The 20,965-nt window shown below is 36.6% G+C and overlaps 1 protein-coding gene across 3 annotated transcripts; it reads right to left on the bottom strand.

Moving 5' to 3' along the window:
- Nucleotides 1-382: 382 nt before the first annotated feature.
- LOC124162084 (neuronal membrane glycoprotein M6-a) lies at nucleotides 383-14,324 on the bottom strand. 3 transcript variants are annotated; one of them, XM_046538456.1, is made up of 7 exons: nucleotides 14,084-14,324; nucleotides 13,901-13,997; nucleotides 10,564-10,723; nucleotides 8,285-8,444; nucleotides 7,926-8,076; nucleotides 5,306-5,454; nucleotides 383-3,229 (listed from the first exon to the last, which is right to left on the bottom strand). In XM_046538456.1, the coding sequence occupies exons 2-7, from the start codon at nucleotides 13,902-13,904 to the stop codon at nucleotides 3,101-3,103; spliced, it is 753 nt and encodes a 250-aa protein (XP_046394412.1). In that variant the 5' UTR covers nucleotides 13,905-13,997; nucleotides 14,084-14,324; the 3' UTR covers nucleotides 383-3,100. The 3 variants fall into 3 exon arrangements, with proteins under 3 accessions (XP_046394412.1, XP_046394413.1, XP_046394411.1); XM_046538457.1 differs by having other exon boundaries at nucleotides 13,901-14,002; XM_046538455.1 differs by lacking the exons at nucleotides 13,901-13,997; nucleotides 14,084-14,324 and adding an exon at nucleotides 12,860-13,217.
- Nucleotides 14,325-20,965: the final 6,641 nt, after the last annotated feature.

Consider the following 20,965-nt stretch of genomic DNA (forward strand, 5'->3'; position numbering starts at 1 on the left):
CATTCACCAAGGATTCCTGCTGTGAGGATGATTATAACTGAGTAGGAGGGTTAGGTCCAATTGCTGAGGAGTGGGATCAAGGACTCACTAAGCCGGGTCACAGACATGACCTAAAAATCTCCGAACATTGCTATCTCAGTGCTCGCATCCCTTCCCCTGCATCAGCTATAGCCAACTCTTGCTCACTTGCATTGAAAAATTTGTAGCTTACATGAGGTCTTTTGTGCATGAAAATGCTCTTTGGCTATAGCCGACTTTTGTGCGAAAAGGTCAATGCCCAGAGTTCTAGAGCACAAAGTAACATTCATAGCATTCTTGTTATAAAATCTGCAGGCAGCTCTCACTACTAACCAACCACTAAAATTAAAAATAGGACTAGTACTCTTCTTTTCATGAAAATTTTAATATAAAAGTCATATAAATAGAAAAAACAAAAATTTAAAAACTAAGCACCGAAGTTTCAACACATTTACAATCTCACTTTGTCTGGAACCAAATCGTTCAAGACCAAAATGACCAATACCACCGTGTTTACACAATGATTCTTTGAGAATTAAAAAAAGTTATAAAAAAAAGATCACTTCACCACACCAAAGTGATTCACTTCATGAGCTAAGGAGCAACATGTAAAGCCAACAAGGATCCTGTACCTTTACCATGAAAAAAATCTTTATCAACTTTCACTCACTGTGTCTCAAAAATCCGTATAAAATACATGTTTTGCTGATACTTCAGCAGTTAAATAAGTCACATATTTCTCTGAGCAACTAGGTTGGCAGTACAAGACAATTGAAAAAAATAAACACATCAAAACCCTGGAATGACCTTGTAAGGCATATACTACCATAGCTGCACATAAAAAATTTATACTCAACTGAATCATGATTCATAAGACAACAAAATTAAAAATAAATTATTAGCTACCAATGACAAACACAAAGACGCAGTACTCAGTTGTCAAGTGCACACTTAATATATAGAATTACCGATTATAGAGCATTGAGCCAGTATTTCATCCATCATACAACTGCCATAAGGACAAGCTAGTATCCAATAAGATGGAAAAACAATCACCCCAAACCTTCAGATTCTACTACAGCCCCATCTTCATTGCTACACATAACTAAAGCTTTTATCTAAGAATACATTAAATCTTAATATATGATTTCCAATATGAAAATATAGTTTGATTTCATATTTTATGAACTACATAATTCCATATTTAAGCCACATTAAATAATCATGTATGTACATATATTCTGTGCTGAATGCCAAAGAAATTCCCAGTAAGGGATAGTCACAACATTTCTATTCGTTTGCGCTGGTGCATGATTACATTACTAAGTATTTGAGATCAAAAGATTCTCATGTGGTCGACACAAAATACCTCAAGCATGATCCTTTCTTATCAGCATACCACAAGGCCATTTTGCTTTTGCATTTTAGTTTCATTTAAGGCACTTAACTTGGAAATAATATGTAGACTGATGTACCACAATGTTTCAGTGAAATATCTCTCTCACTGATTTCCTCAATAAAAATTGCATTGAATATTGTATAACAAGTGAAAACCTTAATGTTTGAACCTCAAAAAGAGGTAAGCACAAACATTAACAGCTGCTGAAATGCAGATATCACCGAAAACATGGTGAATATAGCATTGTGAAAAAAACAATAAACATGCCATGTATTGTAAGCATTGATATAAATGATGAAGTGTCTCACCAAGAATTTTTTAGAGGATAAAATTGATTGCACCTAGCATTGAAAGGAAATAACCTTCTGCAAACTCAAGAGAATTTAAGAAGCATAGCAAACACATTTTTTGAAGACGGCAACAATTCAAACCAAGAATCAGAGTCAATTATTTTAGGTTAAAGATAAATGCGAAATCGACAAAGAAAACTTATTCAAGTGAGCCCTCGTACAGTGGATACTAGAGTTAGATAAATTTAATTTATGTTTCAAATGTTAATTAATTATCAAGAATAATATTTAATTCATTTTCAGCCATTATACCATATCATAAACTCAAATCAGGTTCTAATTAAGACAAACAAATTGTCTGAAATACCTAAAGTACGTCACATACTATCAAGCTGGTTAAAACCAAAAGTTAAATGAAGATAAGATTAAATAAATTATTTTTTCAACTATTAAGTTAGCTACTCATCAAAATGCAAGTATTTGTTGAAAATGTCAAGAATATGACAATGAGTGTATCAGTTAAAGAAAAAGAACTGTGTACAATAGTGAAATAATGAACAATATTGAAGACAGAAGAGGAAAGTGAAGCACAATTGATGAAAATATTTGACAAATGAATCCAATTAAGGTTTAGGTATTATGCAGACAAAGCAATTACAAACTTAATTTGAATTGTACATCACAAAAATATGTACAACACTGACCATAATTTCCACAGCCAATTTAACTTAATGAACTGAAAGAATGAAAAATGATCAGCTAGAGTTTGCTGTACAGCTTAAGTGGTAAAGTTCTAAGTGAAATAAAAAATAAAATCTACAAAAATTGTATACTTCCCTCTTCTGTCACTCCATTTGAAAATATTTTACTAAACACAAAATAAAACTATTAACTCCACAAGATGAGATTCAAGATTAAAATACAAACATATATTCTCAAATGGTCAGCATGAAGTACCCATGCCCAAAATTCTATTGGTTGTATGATAGATGTAATTATAAATAAAATGGCCATAACAAATATGGATAGAGAAAATTTTTTCGCTGAATATAATACCAATCATAGTTGAGACTGCTTACAAATAGAGGTTAGAAATGAGAAAAAGGAAAAATTTTAAGCTAAGTTAACTTTGAATGATAACAGTATTACATTGACTTACATACGAAGTTCACATTTTTTTCGCTAAGGTAATTTCATAGATAGACCAAACACACTTTCACTGTAATCAAAGTAAAATAAACTTAAATCCCAATCATGCAGATTAATATGCAGTTCTTAAGAGATATTCTTAAAACGCTTTCCTAACAGATCAAGCTTGCTCATGCAAGGTTGATGATGACCTTGTGCTAATGTGTCGACTACTTCCCCCACTGAAAATTTCTTTGGCCTTATCCTAGAAGCGATCCCTCGAGTGTGCTGACATGTCGGGATCATGCAAGTGCTGAAGCTCTTGAAGTTCCTGAAGCTTCTCATGATCTCGAATGTGAGCATAGTTGGCCGAGAGGCACATCAAGTAGTGAACCTGCAATGAAATGCAAGAGATAACACCTATTTATAAAATTCATGATATTGAGCAGTTACCAACTAAACAATTCTCCCACTAGTAAATCTCTGATATGAATGGTTTTCCTCACAATAAGTTACCCCATAAACCCATCTCTGATTCATTAATATCAAACTTTTTACCTAACTATGTATCATCTTTTCATATACCGTATATGTCTAAAAATATAGTCCCCCCTTTTTTCCCAAAAATGCCTGTGAAAAAATAAAGGGGGGGACTATATTCAAACAATTTTTTTTTTTACTTTTCCCGAAACTGAAGCCTCAAAATTAGGGGGGGGGGACTATATTCGGAGAAATACGGTAATTCAACATTATCTTAAAATAACAATGCCTTTCAAAACTGTCTACTTTAACTCCACATCACCTCTATGACCATCTTTCTGAAAATATATTTTATGCCAAATAAAACTTTTATTAGAACCACAAGATAATGAAAATTCTCACATAGCAAATGGTTAAATTACTAGATATTTGCTTCATTTTTTAAATTCAAGGAAATATACATGGCAAATATATGAAGCAAAAAACTGAGTTATATTCGAAAATTAGAGCACTTAATATTCAATTCTTAAAAGAATACAACTTTAGTTCGAAGTACAGGTAATTTTTTTTCCTTTCCCTGGGTAACACAGCAAATGTTCCTAACACATATGAAAGCGCAAAAAATAGAGGATGCTTTTTTTTAGATGAGCCAAAAGTAAATAAAGAAAAGATCTGTCCCTTCAGCCACGTGTTATATTGGCTTGCAAAGAATGATGGCTGGAGATTGTCAATGATGAACATCCTGTTTTGCAGAAAATTACTAAATGACAGTATATAAAGCACTGAATAATTTGAATTAAAAAACTGATAGCATGATAAGGAAAAATTGATTATGTATCATGTATTAGAAATTAAATAGACGTAGATAAGTTACCCATCGATTTGCACCATCGCCAAATGAGTGAGGCAAGATTTATGAACATATACTTTCGAAAGAATAATGATTTAAGAACTATTATCAAGATCAAGTGAGTTATGATCAACATAAAAATTCATCATACCAACTCATCAACCCTAAAAAATGTAATGCAATTGTGGTCATCATAAAATATTAACTCGTAATGCACATACAAGCACATGGGTTACATGGAGCATTTTCGTGTTCACTCACACGTTCAGACTTTGACAGAAAATATTAACTCGTATGGGATAGTGTAATGTGTAAACTGGCCTTTAAATTCTTTATAAATGACATGCACGGTACAATCCATGTGCATTAGGGTAGTCCTCCCTATCCCTTATTGACCACTGCAGGTAATCAGGCATCCCTCACCCCAGTAGGAAAATCAAAAACATGTGGTTCATAGCCTCATACACTGGAAAGCCCGAAAATTGGGCACCTGATGACCACGTAGCAATAATAATGGAATCATCGAAAGTCTTCATGGAATCACTATTTAAGGTATGAGGATCATAGAGAGTGTGTGTTCCCATTCCACCACGTCTGTCCTTGATGCACCGCTAGCTGTTCCATTTTATTTACATTTCCCAGTCTATCCAATGCAAGATATGGTTTAAAAATAAACAAATAAAACAAACCCCCATTGTAAATACATCATTACTGACATTTTAGTTGTTGGGTTTTTTCCCTATGTTCATGAGGACAAACATTACTTCTTCCCGAGGACCAAGGTTGAGGTTTGCAATTTTAAAACAAATTCATGCTTTGGAAACTTCGTACTTTCAAATGCGTTGTGCAATAAGCACAGGATTTTTTGTTGGAACTGATAGTTTTGCTTCACATTATCAAAATTTTATTTTATCCAGCTTCATTAAATTGAGAGTTTACTATGGCAAAACATCCAGTCAACGGGAAAAATCAATGTGATAGCTTTGCTAGCCTTGAATATGTACCCAGAAAAAGGATTGGTCTCAAAATTTAGCAAGTGAACTTCTGCTGCCTTGAAATCCATGACTCAATGCAAACCCAGCAATAATGTGACAAGATCTTTTTTGCAGAACTTTTGAAATATACTTCTACCATACTTACAAGACTGAGAATCACAAGGAGACAAGCGACAGCAGCCAATATGAACATCACCTCAGCTTTCTCAACATAATCTTTGCAGAATAATTTTATTTCCTGCATTTCACACACTTTCATATCATCAGCTCTAGTGCCACTGGGAAACATGAAGTCTATAAAGAAAAATATACAATTAATAACAGTCTATACAATATGATAACACAGCAATATCTAAAACTGATATCAGTCATAAGAAGTGGTTACATAGCTTTCCTAGAGACAAAAAGAAAATATGATAAAATTTGGATTCTCCATATATTCCAGTATCTGTCACGATCAGAGTTTTAAGATGCTAATATTGCTCGGATTGGCCAGTTAGATCAATGGAAAAACTGACGTAAAATCTAAATTCTATATGTGTTGGAAACTTGAAAGGATGGAAAATCATCAATATCTCCACAGAAACCTGAGAAGCAGTGACGTATAAGGGGAGTACAGGGGGCGCGGAACCACAATTTCAACTTTTCTATATGATAAGATAGCATTGCTTTGTATATGTGTATATGTAATCAGTTTAAATAAAACTATCCTAAATTTTTCATGTAATTTGATTATTTTTCATTACGATAAAAGTATATAGGTAGCTAAAAATATCTTGTGTTTTTCTCTATCCGTTACTGCTGAGAAGAAATGATATAATAATGGCTAAATGGCTTCAATGATACGTAACTATAGATTAGGTAATCCATATTTCAATTACAATAACCACTACCCAGGCTAAGTGGATGAAAGAAACCTATTGTTACACATTAAAACAAACCTTCCCTTGGAACTGACTATTAACCCTCGAGCGGGCGTGCCTAATATTTTTAAACAACCGGATGCGTGGCGTACTTTGTCCATGATATACCATTTATATGATAACACTCAATATTTGTTAAAATTTATCTTTATTTGTAGAAATTAGTTCTAGCTTGTACATTTATAGGTGATACAGGTATAAAGGTACACAGGTGGTGCAGGTGGTACACGCCCGGTCGCGCAGGGTAATTTATACGCCACAGGTGTCGGGTTCCTCTGCTGATGTAAAAACTTTTCTACATTACTTTGTGCTTTAAAAACTCGCACTATAGACATTCTAAATGACACTGTAAGAACACTCAAGACCATTCAAGAAAAGCACCAGGTACATGGCCTGTCATGTGGCGCACTTTGTACACCACAGGTGTCGGTTCCTCTTTCTGATATAAAAATAGATTAGCTACAAACTGCGCACTTTGAAAACTCACACAATAGACAGTCAAAGTATATTGTAAGAATTCACGAGGCCATTCAGACAAAAAATTTCAAGATTGGCCAAAGAGATTTAGGCTATGAATTTACAGTGTTTTCATGTCAAACTTCTTCAAAACACTAACAACAGGCTCACTAGTTCATGACTACCACACTGAGTTCGTTCTGATTAGTGAAACTGGAAAAGGCACACACAAAAGCTTTTTCTTTCTGGCAATGTTCAGAAAATATGAAGGGGCGATACGCAAGTTTCTCACATCACTTATGTCTGAGATAGCTCTATTTTAAAAAACTAAAAACTCTTGCAAAAATGAAGTTACAGAAATAAAATTTCAAAATAAAGAACATATAAGTTCCATCCGAACAATATTGTAATAATACACCAAAAACCCCACTGCTTTACATTTTATAAAGGGGCCTTGGCAAGGGTGCATGGAAAGCTGAAATGCGGGTATTTTTCCTGTTTTCTACTTAACACTATCATTGTATAGATAGTTTTTTAGAGTTCACTAACTCATTTTTAGCTGTTTGGTACTGCATTTTAAGGTTTCTTGCTTGGATAACTATTACTCATATAGTGCTGTAAGCTATAGTTGTCCACCCAAAAACCTTAGTTTTGTAAAGCTTTAGCTTTAGAATTCCTCGTATCTTGTAAGTCTTTACATGTATTTCAAAAGCCTTTGGGGTTTTAATTTCATAATCAAATTACAACAAAGGGCTCTTTTACCATTTTTTTGTATTATTATCAATTTTAACACTGTTTGAAAAATAGAGAAAGCCATATTTTTCCATTTTTCATTCCATGGCCTACTTCTTGAGCTCTTCGGGGAAAAAATTTGATGGATAAAATAAGTTTATGACAATACAAACTCATTCCCAGAGGATCTCAATGATTACATTCCTCGAAGAAACATCCTTTCCGAAGGGAATGAGCCAGACCTGTACAGCGTTCGTGACCTCATGAAAAGTGGGCAGCAACTTTCGAGTTTTCCAATTTTACACTTTAGGGTGAATGGTTAAACTGAGGATATTTTTTTCATTGCAAATAATCTTTCCAACCAATTACCAAATTATTTGAATACAAATGGTGACTTTGAGTTTGAATGAACAACCCAACATGCTAAATTTGGTCAAAATCGATGGCTTCAAGGCCAATCACTTTGCCAAATTGACATAAAAAGACTTCTTTACTTTTTTTAGACTTATCATTCAACTGTAACACAAAAAGCTAAATACCACCTTTCCATTTCTCCATGTTTGTATATAAAAGCTTTTTGTCAATAAAAAAAGTGCATTTCAAGTAAGCAATAGATCTGGTAGCTATGATGATAGTATCAACATATTGTCTTACCAAACTGTTGAAAGTCAATGCATTGATGATCCCGCTGAACCCTTTCGCTCGAACACATTTTCCAAAATATGGTGTAGAAAAGGGTGACAATCACAAGAAAGCAGAGCATCAAAAGCCATGCAAGCTGCAATATGTATGTAATGCCCATGAACTACAAAAGAAAAGAAAACGATTATGCTACTACTATTTGATTTGACAGTAAAATAACAACAGACACAGCAAAAAAGTATGCAGCTACAATAAGATAATATCATCACTTCGAGTGATGCTAAAAATGGCTTTCATAATCCAAACTCCACAGTGAAATTTAAATATGTAATTAAATCGAATTACTATGTGACCAAAGAACACAAACTTACAATTGCACAAGATATGCGACCTCCAACTCTTGCTCTCCACGCTCTATAAACTTTGTAACGAGTGGCTCCAGTTGCCAAACAGCCCACAAAAAGGATCATCAAACCAAGGGCCCCCATGCTGGCACCAATAATCACAAATACTAGCTGCACTGCTTCTAGCCTAATGAAAAAAGATGTATACCAGCAAACAATCAACCAGACGATACAAAGAAATAAAAAAGCAATGGAAACTCCTTTAACAAAACTTATTTATATTGAAATAACATCACTTTGCAAAGTTGCACAGAACTTTATTTCACAAACCTAGGTCTCAACTCAAATTAGACAATATAAACTTCTTAAAAATATAAATTTAGGAATACCTTGGTGAAATTAGAGCTTTTGCTATGGAATTTCAGTGATTACATCCTTTAAAAATAATGTTTCATTGTGCATACTTAGAGGAATACAGTCAAACATCATGATTAACTCATTAACCCTTGCGGGACATGAGCGGGGAAGATATTTTTCCGTCAACCCGGGCATGTCTCTAGCAGGTAGTGGACCCTCATAATCTGGGACTGCCCACCCTACCCCCTGATGATAGACCATGAATATAATATGTCCTTGGTAATTACGCAGGGACGGAAGACCCACCACCGATAGTATGAGAAAGAGACACCAATGCGTTCAAATAAGTTTCCCCGGCTAATGGAAAACGGCAAGATAAATAAATTCCTACGAAATGCAAGGATTCGTTGGCATTGTTTTCATCATTAATGTGCCGCAAAGAGCAGAGAGCTCTCTCTCGAAGAAGGGATAATCCATGCAGCGCTCCCTGTGGTGAGGGTGCCCAGTCCTCGACAGACGCCTTTGTGCTCACTGCCATTAGGTTTGGCGGAGTTTAATCAACCGCAGAAAGGATGGCATTAAAATCTTAAGGAAAGGCTGCCAGTGGTAAGAAAATCTGGTCAAACGTTAAAAAAAGTTTTCCCCACACTCACCATGCAGACCGTTCCAAAATGTTCCCACAGCCTAAGGGTTAATTTCTTCACAGACCACAAACACCCATGCTATGGGATAGGCACTAACTACCCAGCAAGGATTCAAACTTGTTAACTTAGGATTGGGTATTGAGATGAGGTTATTGCCCCTTAGTAAGAGAAAGACCTTTTGTGTGAAATATAAAGAAAAGACAGTTCAAGAATCTGATATTTATATAAAATAATAATAAAGAGACTGATTCATAACTGCAATCTAGTATCCATGGCATGGAAAATATTCCTAGAGGAAAGAGAAAGGGAATAGTTATTGGGTTTTCAGGAGGTAGGAACATAGGATAGTGAGAAGAGTCACATGGATGGTGACAAAATTGAAGAAGAGAAATAAATGAGTAAATATAAGGAAAAAGACAAAAGGGCACTGAGACTCTGACAGTCATGAAACTTGAGCAGTGAGGATTCTGAGTGGTGCTGGGCCCCGTGACCACTGCAGGCCAATTTTTAAAAACTTTCATATCCTCACCATCTACAGCCTCTTTGTGTTTCGCAGCATTGTGCACATTAAAGATAACTTAGAAACCTACCCCATACGATCCACCATCCACTCTCATGACACTAGGGCTAAAAATAGCCTAAATATTAATTACTGTAGGCTGTTTAAGACCAAGAACCAGTCTGACAATTTGGGAGTAAAATTATTTAATAAATTACCCAGCAAAGCCAGATCAGTGAGCATCATTAGACTGAAAAATGTGCTGGAAAAGTGGCTGTGCAATTATCCACTGTACTCAATTCATGAATATTTTGAGCTGGACTTTTCTTCTCTTTTATTTTAAATTTAATCTTTGAAATGTATGTGTTTCTAATGTTTTGATCCAATGTACATGTTTTGTATGTTTCGTTGTATCGAATGTTTTTATAAATGTGTTGTATACAACATCCGCGAGGGCCAATCCTCGCCGTGGATGAATAAAGATAAAGAAGGCTCTCAGGTGAACATTGAGGGGGATGAGGAGAGGCTGTTTACTAATCAGAATATGATAGGGGAGAAGAAAGAAACAGAACTGAAGACACTAATACATAATGTTTAGAAAATAGTCTAATGTTTTATACAGGCTCAATCCCAGTTTCACAACTGGAAAAGTATAACACAACAAAAATTTTAATACTATGCCATGGTTGCAAAAGACAAAATATCATGAGAATCTTGTTCATTCCTCCATTTTCAAAAAACATGGATGAATATTAGGCATACAACAGGAAAGGCATAATACTTATTGGAATACATATTTCACTTACCATGCTACTCTCAGATGAAAAACTTGGTCAAACATTAATATGCTCAATGTAGCACCACGATACATTGTACCACAGAACACCCCCACTCCTACACAACACATGATTGTAGCAATCAGTGTTGCATAGGGAATCCTCGCCATAAAATCTCGACATCGACCACCTGCAGAACAAAATGATTTTTCACTATCACAGCCAATAATTCAAAAAATATAAATAATAAAAAAATTCAACAGTGGCAATTAGTGAAAGTCGAATCCATTTCTTGACAATTATTTTTCTAGAGAAAAACCAAATAACATTTTAACAAATGGAATCAAGGATAGTTCTATATAGAGTTTTTGGTTGATGATATATAATGGAAAAGATGAAATAGGAATGTAAAGCAATTTTATGTCAAAGATGAGAGTGGGATATAAAAATGAGAGAATAATCCATTTTCTCCTAAGGGGACAGGGTTCTGATCAGACCAGATTGACCCTCATCACCCTCAATTCAATTCTGACCAGATCCAAATTTTCCACACAGGCAATCTCAAGCCAGTCAATCTCGAGTAGTTACAACGAAATTCAAAGGAAAATTACAAGAAGAAATAATCAACAAAGGGAAAATCATCTACCCTGACCTGTGCTGGTATTGCAATTCCATAATTCTCTTATTTGCATGACGATATACATCACAAAGCTTATATCTTAGTATGAAACAGCTTACGATTAAGACGTAATAAGATCAATATTCATTAATGATTTTTGCCACCTAATACCCATTCCCATGCTTAAGAATGAGCTCTGAAAACAGAATACACAAGGAACAGGCAAAAACTTCTTATCATTAAACGTGAAATCAATAGCTGAAACATCAGATATTGACATTGAAATGATGTGGAAAAAACTATGCATAACAAGACTTACACTAGGATACCCTGATTTCACACTGCTACAGCTCCAACCAATTATGCTACCTTGCCTTTAAAAAATTATTTATAGGTTATATTATGCTGCTTCACATAAACATATTACAAAGTGGGAATTCTTCAAAAAAAAAATAGGTAATGAAAGTAAAAACAAACCAGCTTCCACGGAAAATATGCAATAATATGATATGTAAGGGCTGATATTGTTACGCTCCCTGAACTAAGAATCTGACACTTGACTGAAAATTAATCTTGTTTATGCTGCCTTCAGCATTGGCACAACGAGGGGGGGTTAACCTCCCCCCCCCCCCCACTCAGAACTCAGAGAAATTTTAAAATTTAACCAATTTTACATAATTGGATAAATCTTAATTATAGAATTGTGTAAGGATGAACAAAATATCACTCAGAAAGCCATAAAACTTGACATTATGAACCATTTATCTTAAAAATTTTCCAGGGGAAGGCACCTGCACCTCCCGTATTCCATAACCCCAGTATTAGTTGCTCCAAACCCCCCCCTCCCCAACCCTTTATTCCTAGCTGCGTGCCCGGCCTTCAGAGCATTGTCATTTCCTTCACTGGGATTATGAAAATAAAAAATTATCCGTTTAACTGCGTGAAAAAGTACTTTCACTTTTAAGGGACAGATTTAGTGCAATAGCTGAACAATTGTAATTCTTAATCAAAGAAATGAGATTCGAATATGAGAGACGTTACAAATGCTTAAAAGAAAGGAAAAATCCTTCCTCGTGAGTGTAATATTTAATTGTCTGACCAACTACACTAAACACTATCCATCACCCATGATAGACATGAAAAATTTGGAAAACTACCAATGAATTCTCACCATCTTTACCCAACTCTTTTAAGCATTCATTCTCGAATATACAAACTGAAGTAAATATGGAATATAAATGGAATAATGAGAACCGGTCGCCAGGGGCGCAGCTAGGAATTAAGGCTTGGGGGGGGGAGGGGTTTCAGGCACAAAATACTGGGGTGTCTGAGGGTGTGGAATACCCGCTAGGGTAGGCAGGTGGTGTGGGTGCCCTCCCCTGAAAAATTTTTCAGATAAATGGTTCAAAATGGTGAGTTTTACGGCCTTCTGAGGGACATTTTATTAATATTTACACTATTCTACAAGTAATATTAATCCAATTAAGTGAAATGGATTAAACTTAAAAATTCCTCTGTGATCTGGGGGGGTTTATCCCCCAAAACCACCCTCGCTGCGCCACTGCAGGTCGCTACAAATCTTTCACCCGTTCCATCAGATGATTCAGATGATGAGAGCCGTAGCCCCCGAGGAGTGCCTCCCCTCGTTTCTAAAGACAGCTTAATCCAGACAAAGGGGCACGAGAGAAAATCAACGACAGAACTCACCACTCAAATCGGACGAAGAACTTTGGGAATAGTCAGTTATGACAAAATCTCCCGCCCGAAGGGGCGTAGCCGCTGCCTCGTCGCTCAGGACGCGAGTGCTTCTTGCACGGGTCATGGCTCAAGTCAACTGTTGGGAGAACGAGACGAGGAAGCGAAGGGAAATAACGCTTGGGCTCAAGAGACCTTGAAGGGCGTAAAGGATACCGTACATCAAACAACAGGGGACAAGAAAAGGAGGGGCACGCAACTGGATCCTTCTTCAAACTGAACGTCACCTCGGCGGAACTGTAGAAAATACGCTTCGCTAAGTAGAGGAAAAAGAGTATGGGAAACCTTAAGGTTCGAATACCTTACGTTCACAACGCGAAATGTCCTCAGCCACAATCAGCAGAGATAAGATAGGATGAGAAACTTGATTGTGGAATACCCCGCTCAGATCAAATCAAAACACCGTTGCGACCAAGAATTATTTCGAGGATGAAGCCCTAATCGACAGAACTGAGGGATTTCAATTATTTAGCATTCGTAACGCCCAAGTATACTCTTCAACGGCGAACTCATCCGACAAGGGTATCGAGGCAATTGGACATAGCAGAACGGATATTAATTCGATCGTCTGGATTAGAGGAAGGTGCGAAGAAGTATTAACAGGAAGAATAAACATTGATGATCCAGATAATCGAGCTACATTTCAATAATCTTCGGGTCAGAAAATAAATCTAGTCGTAACCGTAACTCTCGCGGGAAATAAACGCTGATTTAAAATAATAGTCCTCACCCACTGTGAAAATACTAATGAATAAGTTTGTAAAAAATTAGGTTCTTTAATTCGTGTCTCCAAACATCGATTACTTAACAGGAACTGACTGACCCACAAATAATAACGTTAGCTCATAGGGGTTTAGTGATCCGCCATAGAGAACCTAGAGATTCACCTTTAGGCTCCCCCAAATTATTTCTTTACAGGTTCGAAGATGTTGAATATATAGATATAATTCTGCAATCTGAACGAAAGGAGAAGGTATTAAGGTAAGTACTTACCCATTTTTGCAGAGAGGCGTTTCTTTACTTCTTTTCCACAGTTCTCCCTATGGGTAGGGTCATGAAAAGCACCACGTCATTAACATTAATCCACCAGCTACTCTGAAAAGATTTCACCATGTATAGACCACCATCAGATTTTCAATGCAAATTCGACTCAGGCTATTTAGTACGAAACCTCACCTACGAATGACTAATTACAACGACGAACAACTTTCGGTAAAAATACCAAATCTCTTAGTCATCACTGGATTTGGTAGAACAAATCCGGCGCAAATGTAACGCGGCGCACAAAAGTAACAACAAAAATAAACGGGCAACAAAAGCACAATAAATGTTAGTAAACAAGCTAACAGGTAGCACCCCTCCCTAATCGCAAGCGAACGTAATTCTTCCGGAAACGGACAGGCGGAAGTACTGAAACAGCTGCCGAGAGAGCTGCGCAAAGAGCATGCTGCTGCGTCTCGCGCAAGGGCCAATGGGCCAATGTTTCGCGCAAGTTTCGCGTTATCGCCCGAATCTCTTATTCCTTGCCCTTTCTCTTGTGCGCTCCACCGTTAAATTCCTCCCATTCCTTCGCTGTGTGATGTATGAAAAGCGTATAAAAATAATCTGTTTTACATTTTTCTTCAATAGAGTACCGCATGTGTGTGCGAGTGCAGTTTATTTATTCATTTATTCATTCATTTATTTACGGGATAACCCATTAACATATTCATACATATAGTTTTACATATGATAAACAATACAAAATACTGAACACACATGCAGTAAACCCAGAAAAAGAAGAAAAAAAATCTATACAGAATTGCACATCAATGAATAAAACATGTAGAGAGATACAACAAAATAAAATTTAAAGTATAAACATGTTCTCCAGTAAAAAAGTTCATCTTTGCCACAGGTGACATTTGAATCTGGAAAAGGACATAGAGAAATCGTAACTTTGGCCGAGTCTATTAAAATTCCTCATCATTCTAGATAGCGGGGAGTTAAAGGCATAATTTGTTCTATGATAGTTAATAACAAATGGGTGCGGATTTCTGGAATTATGTCGGGGTGCGTTAAAATTTACTAAAGAAAGAAGAAGGGAACAGTCAATATAAGAATTAATAATTTTGTAAAGGAATAGGGCATCAATGGAGGAACGCCTGTCAGATAAGGATTTCAGATTTAAAAGGGATAGAAGATATGAAGTATTGTAATCAGAATGAGGTATTCCTAATTTGAAATTAATAAATTTGAGAAATTTGTTTTGGACCCGTTCAAGCCGTATTGAGTCTGTGTTATAATAAGGTGACCAGTTTACAATAGAGTATTCTAATTTTGAGCGTACCAGAGCTATATAAATAGTCCTTAAAGCATGAAGATTGTTAAATTTTAGACAGGTTCTCTTTATGAAACCTAAATTCTTTAGGGCATCGCAGACTGTTCGGTCTAGATGTACCTTGAATGAGAGCTGGCTGTCAAACCAAACACCTAAATCGCAGACAGCAGTAGGTCTACCTAGTACAGTGGAATTAATGGTATACTCATGATAATAGGGCGTGCAAGAGTGATGGAAAGTCATTACGCTACATTTTGGTACATTGAGTGATAACTCATTTGCATCAGCCCACTGCACTAGTAGGTCAATGTTTTTCTGTAGCACATGAGAATCCTGCAGGGAAGCAATATGCTTATAAATCTTTAAGTCATCAGCAAAGAGCAGGAAGTTAACGTCATCGAATATATTATGAATATCATTTATAAAAAGACAAAATAGTAAAGGTCCTAGATGACTGCCCTGAGGTACACCAGATAGACAGGGAAACGGCTCAGAAAAAACATGATTAATACGGACCATTAGAGATCTGGATTTTAGGTAGTTCTCAAACCAGCTTAAGAGCTTGCCATGAATACCTAAGGAATACAATTTGGATATCAATAACTTATGGTTCACTCGATCAAAAGCCTTACTGAAGTCAGTGTATATCACATCAGTTTGATAATTGGACTCCAAACCACTAACTATAAAATCTTGGAGCACCAATAGATTGGTTGAGGTTGATCGACCACGCATAAAGCCATGTTGCTGTGGTACTATAATATTTTTGAAATGAGGAGTAATTCGAGAAACCAGAATTTTCTCCATGATTTTAGGTACACAGGAGAGAGTTACTACAGGTCGATAATTACTAATATCAGTTTTATCACCAGTCTTAAATATAGGTGTAATGTAGCTTAATTTCCAGTAAGAGGGGAAAAGACCATTATCTAATGAATGGTTGAAGAGCAGGGTGAGTGGAAATGTGAGTGATTGCGAGCAATTCTTAAGAAATATCGGTGGAATACCATCTGGCCCTGATGATTTGTTGACATCCAAATTTACTAACACATTCAACACTTCTGAAGAAGTAATTTTAAGAAATCCCAAATTAATAGATTGAGTGTCGCTAGGTACAGAACTTGCACTATTTAGGGTAGTGTATACTTGGGAAAAATAGTCAGCAAAGAGGTTAGCAGAAGACTTTGGGTCAGAAGAATGAACATCTCCATGGTGCATTTGTTTAGGTAATTGATCCGACCCAGACAAGGTTTTGACATATTTCCAGTAATACTTCATGTTGCAATTTATGGAATCCTCAATCATAACTATATGATCATGATGACACTTCTAGAGATGTTATCAAGATGACACTTCAGTTATATGGGGGTTTAAATATGTGGCTATGGTTATTACTGGGGGATATTGATATTCTTGTTGTTAGCATTATTAGCACTCAGAGAATGATTAGACACTCATAGTCAGGTCTAGATTTAGATTACATGAGGGAATGGGTTCTTGTGGAGGTTAATTTTTGGACGCCCTAATTTTTTAGTGCATATGTGTTAGATGAAAACTATTCTGTTATTATTATTAATTAAAATTTCAAGAAAAATAAAAAATTAATGCTATTTCAGCAGAAACGTAGGTATCTGGGGATGTAATTTATGGGGGCCCCCATAATTTGGACCCATGGGGAGATTTATAGCCAGTGCACCGGCTATACATTTGAACCAATGGTGATGGATCTCCACGTGGGGGATGGGACTGCTATTTGTAGTCAGTATAATACCTGTGTTTTCTGGTTAAAAGTGTAACTAATCCAGTGACCCACTCAATAATGAGGATATCTGCTCCGAAATCATTCACCCATTATTTATTGCCATTAAGTAGTATAATCTCTGGTCATATCAGCATAAAAATGGACATTTACTTGTCTCTCAGGATCACAGTGTATGACTTACCTTCAGGGGCAGATTCAGCATCAAATTTGGGGGAGGAGGGGTCATGATCTGGGTCAGGGGAGTAAAGAATAGCCCCTGGAGAGAGGGACATTCTCTCATGTAAAAATTTTTAAATACCCATTTTTAAGCAATTTGATGTCTAAAATTTCTTTTTTATTCTTAACAGCAGAAGAAATTGAACATTTATAAATTTAGAAATTTTAATCATAGAGAAGAAATAAATAGCCAAATTTTTAATAAAAATTTGGGGGAGGGTCTTGCCCCCTGAGACCCCCCCACTAAAACTGCCATTGCCTACTTTGATCTATTTCCAACAGAGCTCAAGGGGTATGGGGAGCCCACCTCCAAAGGGCATGTCTGCTATCGTTGGCTAATAGGGAAATCCATTACCCACATATGAGCACCCCAGGGTACTTCTTAGATGAAGTTGTCCATAGCATTCACCTGGACTAAAACCAATAGATACCTCCAAGTACCATTATACTCAGTAGGCCACCATACCCCACATGGCAGAGTATTTGGAATGATAAGTATGAATCATAACAGAAGATGAATCATGACATTACATTGGTCAGAGAAATGCTGCCTCTCCTTTGCCACTGCCATGAATGGAAGATAGCAAGGGCTCCAAGTCTGCCAGTGAGTAGAGTTCCAGCCAAAATTTCATGGGATTCTGAAGAATAGGGTAGTTTCCTTCATTAAAGAAAATGAAAGGCATAGATTGTGATTCATTACCCTCCATTAGTGTATTCATAACATACAAATTATTTGGTTTTAGAAATCCCAGTTTAGACGAATGGCAATGGTCAATTTTAACCTCGTTTGAAAAAGGTGCCCATGCGATGCCACTCCACGTGACGTCACAGGGACCAAGTTTCTATACGAGTAGATAGGAGTTATACATCGTCTGAGATTACCAATGTATGCATGTGGCACAGAGCTCAAGGAAACATGACTTAATAATCTCCTATTAAAACTGGCTATGGTCGGAAAGTTTCCTTCATTTGTTAAGGTATTAATAATTGTTTTTTCAGCCAAGCACTACCTGCTAGCAGGGTACTCTGCTAGCAGCCTGCATTAGCATCCTGCGCCTCGTGGCGCACATGTCCTTGCCCCAAGGTTACCTCACTTTGCGGCAGCGGGATCCAGAATGACGTCACACAGGCTTTTCCTGGCATTCATACTAAGCCGTCGCATTTTCGCGCGCTTGAAATTTATCACTTTTCATTTAATCCTGAAACATAGATATCATCATGCAAAAATCTAAAAGCATGAAATACGTACTCCAGGAGTAATAATCTTTCGATTTAGGCAATAAAAAAATAAAAGGAAACCATCCTATTATTGCCAAATTTCAACATTAATAACACAAATTTATTCAGATACCATTTAGCTGGATAAAATTACAAGCCAATTGCTTATATATCAACTATGTGGCATTCAAAAATCACATGATACATATCAAGTCATTTTGTGATTTCTATCCAACATCATGATACCTGTAAATCTTGCCATACATCTTAGTTTTCACAATTTACTATAGGGAATAAAATTCCAGGATAAATAAAATATTGGCATTTGGAAACAGTTTTTTAACCTATAGGGGATATGAAAAAGTGAAATACAGTTAGTTATCATTAGTTAACACATTCACTACGGCTGATGCCAATTGGCATCAACCAAATATACATCTTCGCTCCTCAGCAAAATTACAATAAATTGGTGCCGCAGAGAATATGTTAAAATGTTCCTCGCCGGAGCCTTTGCTTGGTGAATTTTGTGAAAGGAACCATTAACAGAAGTAATCAGAATTCCATGGTGGGCCACCTTTCAGGACCTATTTTTCTGATTAAAATTACATAAATTATTAAAATTTTGGGGAGCCTGTTGGCCTAGTGGGTTTGGCTACTGATGAAGAAGTCCTGGATTCAAATCTCACATCGCAGGACCTCATAAAAAATCTTCCAATGCTAGGTAGACCAGGGCAAACAACATGACTTCCTACCCTGAATGTAAGGAATTCATGCACCAATGTTGTAGTCTAGAGTGTGCTCCATCTTCACATATCCAAACCAACCTTTGGGTTGTAGCACTGGGTGAATGAAAGCTTTCCCAATGACAAAAAGTCAACTTTGATTGTTAGACATGAAAAGTAACGATATCTCACATAGTTGTTTCAACGTATTTACCTCGTGAAAATCCTAGTTTTCCTCCCTCTTTTCGTATAAAGTGTACTTTTTTTAAATTGCATTGACAAATGAATCATATTGTCCCCAGCTTGTCATCATCACTCACTCTAGATCCACTCTGCCAAGAATCAAGGTTCAACTAACCGGTTGAAATTCTTGCCCATAGGGCTCTATTACATCTGGATGCTATCTCATTAGACGCATGATGCAATTAACCGACTCACGAACAGCTATCACTATTTATTTTGCTCATATCTATAGCAGGCTAAGATATGGTATTTTAGCCTGGGGTCTATCCCCTAAGGCTGTTCGTATTTTTAAATTACAGAAATGGGCAGTCAGAATCATCTGCAAAGCTAGGAAACGAGACAGCTGTCACAATCTTTTTAAAAAGTTACAAATCCTTCCCCTACCTTGTATTTATATATATTGTGCTGCGATGCTTATAAGAAATCACCATTCTCACTTGACACTTCTAAAGAATCTTGATATTCATAATCATAACACGAGAAGCAGAGACAATTATGCTGTGAGACAACATAACCTTTGTATTTTTAATACTGGTCCTGTCACCATGAGTTGCAGGATTTATAATAACCTACCTGCCTCATTAAAAGATGAAAAGGTGAAAGGAAATTTCTCCTCTAAATTAAAGATGTACCTTTTAAACAATACCTTTTATTCTATTGAGGAATTCCTCAATTCTTAATTGTTTTGTTGTAACTGTGTAACATTCTTTTATGTATTGTTCACTCAGAATCTCTTGTGTAAGTGTTTATCTTTTTTGACGGGTCCTATATATGTTTTTGCATATCTTTTGGCACCAATAAATTTATTATTATTATTATCTGCCATGTGGGGTATGGTGGCCTACTGAGTATAATGGTACTTGGAGGTATCTATTGGTTTTAGTCCAGGTGAATGCTATGGACAACTTCATCTAAGAAGTCCCCCCTACCCTGGGGTGTTCATATGTGGGAAATGGATTTCCCTATTAGCCAACGATAGCAGACATGCCCTTTGGAGGTGGGCTCCCGAACCCCTTGTAAGGGGAAGGAGGGAAGATCCACAGGACTAAGGAACAGTGGCGGATACAGAAAAAACTCAAGGGGGGTGGGGCGCAACATATCTTGTGTTGTCTTTACTTTTATCATAATAAAAGATGATCAAGTCACAGGCAAAGTATATGAAAATTTTATTTAAAGTGATTATAACCATGTAAAAGACAATGCCATCTTATGATATAAAAAAGTTACAATTGTGGTTTTGCAATGTTCGGCAATACAAGCGGACCCGCAAGGGGGGGGGGGTGCGTGCCCCCCATCTGTATCCGCCACTGTTAAGGAATGTCTCACAAACCAAGAAATGCACGGCATGCCTGGCGGCAGGGAGGCAAGGGTGTGTAACGGGCACCTTTGAGGCAGCATTTCAGCATGAAAGAATCAAGGTTCAACTAACCGGTTGAAATTCTTGCCCATAGGGCTCTAAAATATCATGTTTACCTAATAAAACATTTCATCCAGGTTGAAAAACTCACTACATTAAAATAACTGCATTAAGGCCCTATAGGCGCTTCAGGCACGGCTATCCCACGTCGCACGAACCT

The sequence above is a fragment of the Ischnura elegans genome, chromosome 7 (assembly GCF_921293095.1).
Source record: "Ischnura elegans chromosome 7, ioIscEleg1.1, whole genome shotgun sequence".
Classification (NCBI taxonomy): Eukaryota; Metazoa; Arthropoda; class Insecta; order Odonata; family Coenagrionidae; genus Ischnura; species Ischnura elegans.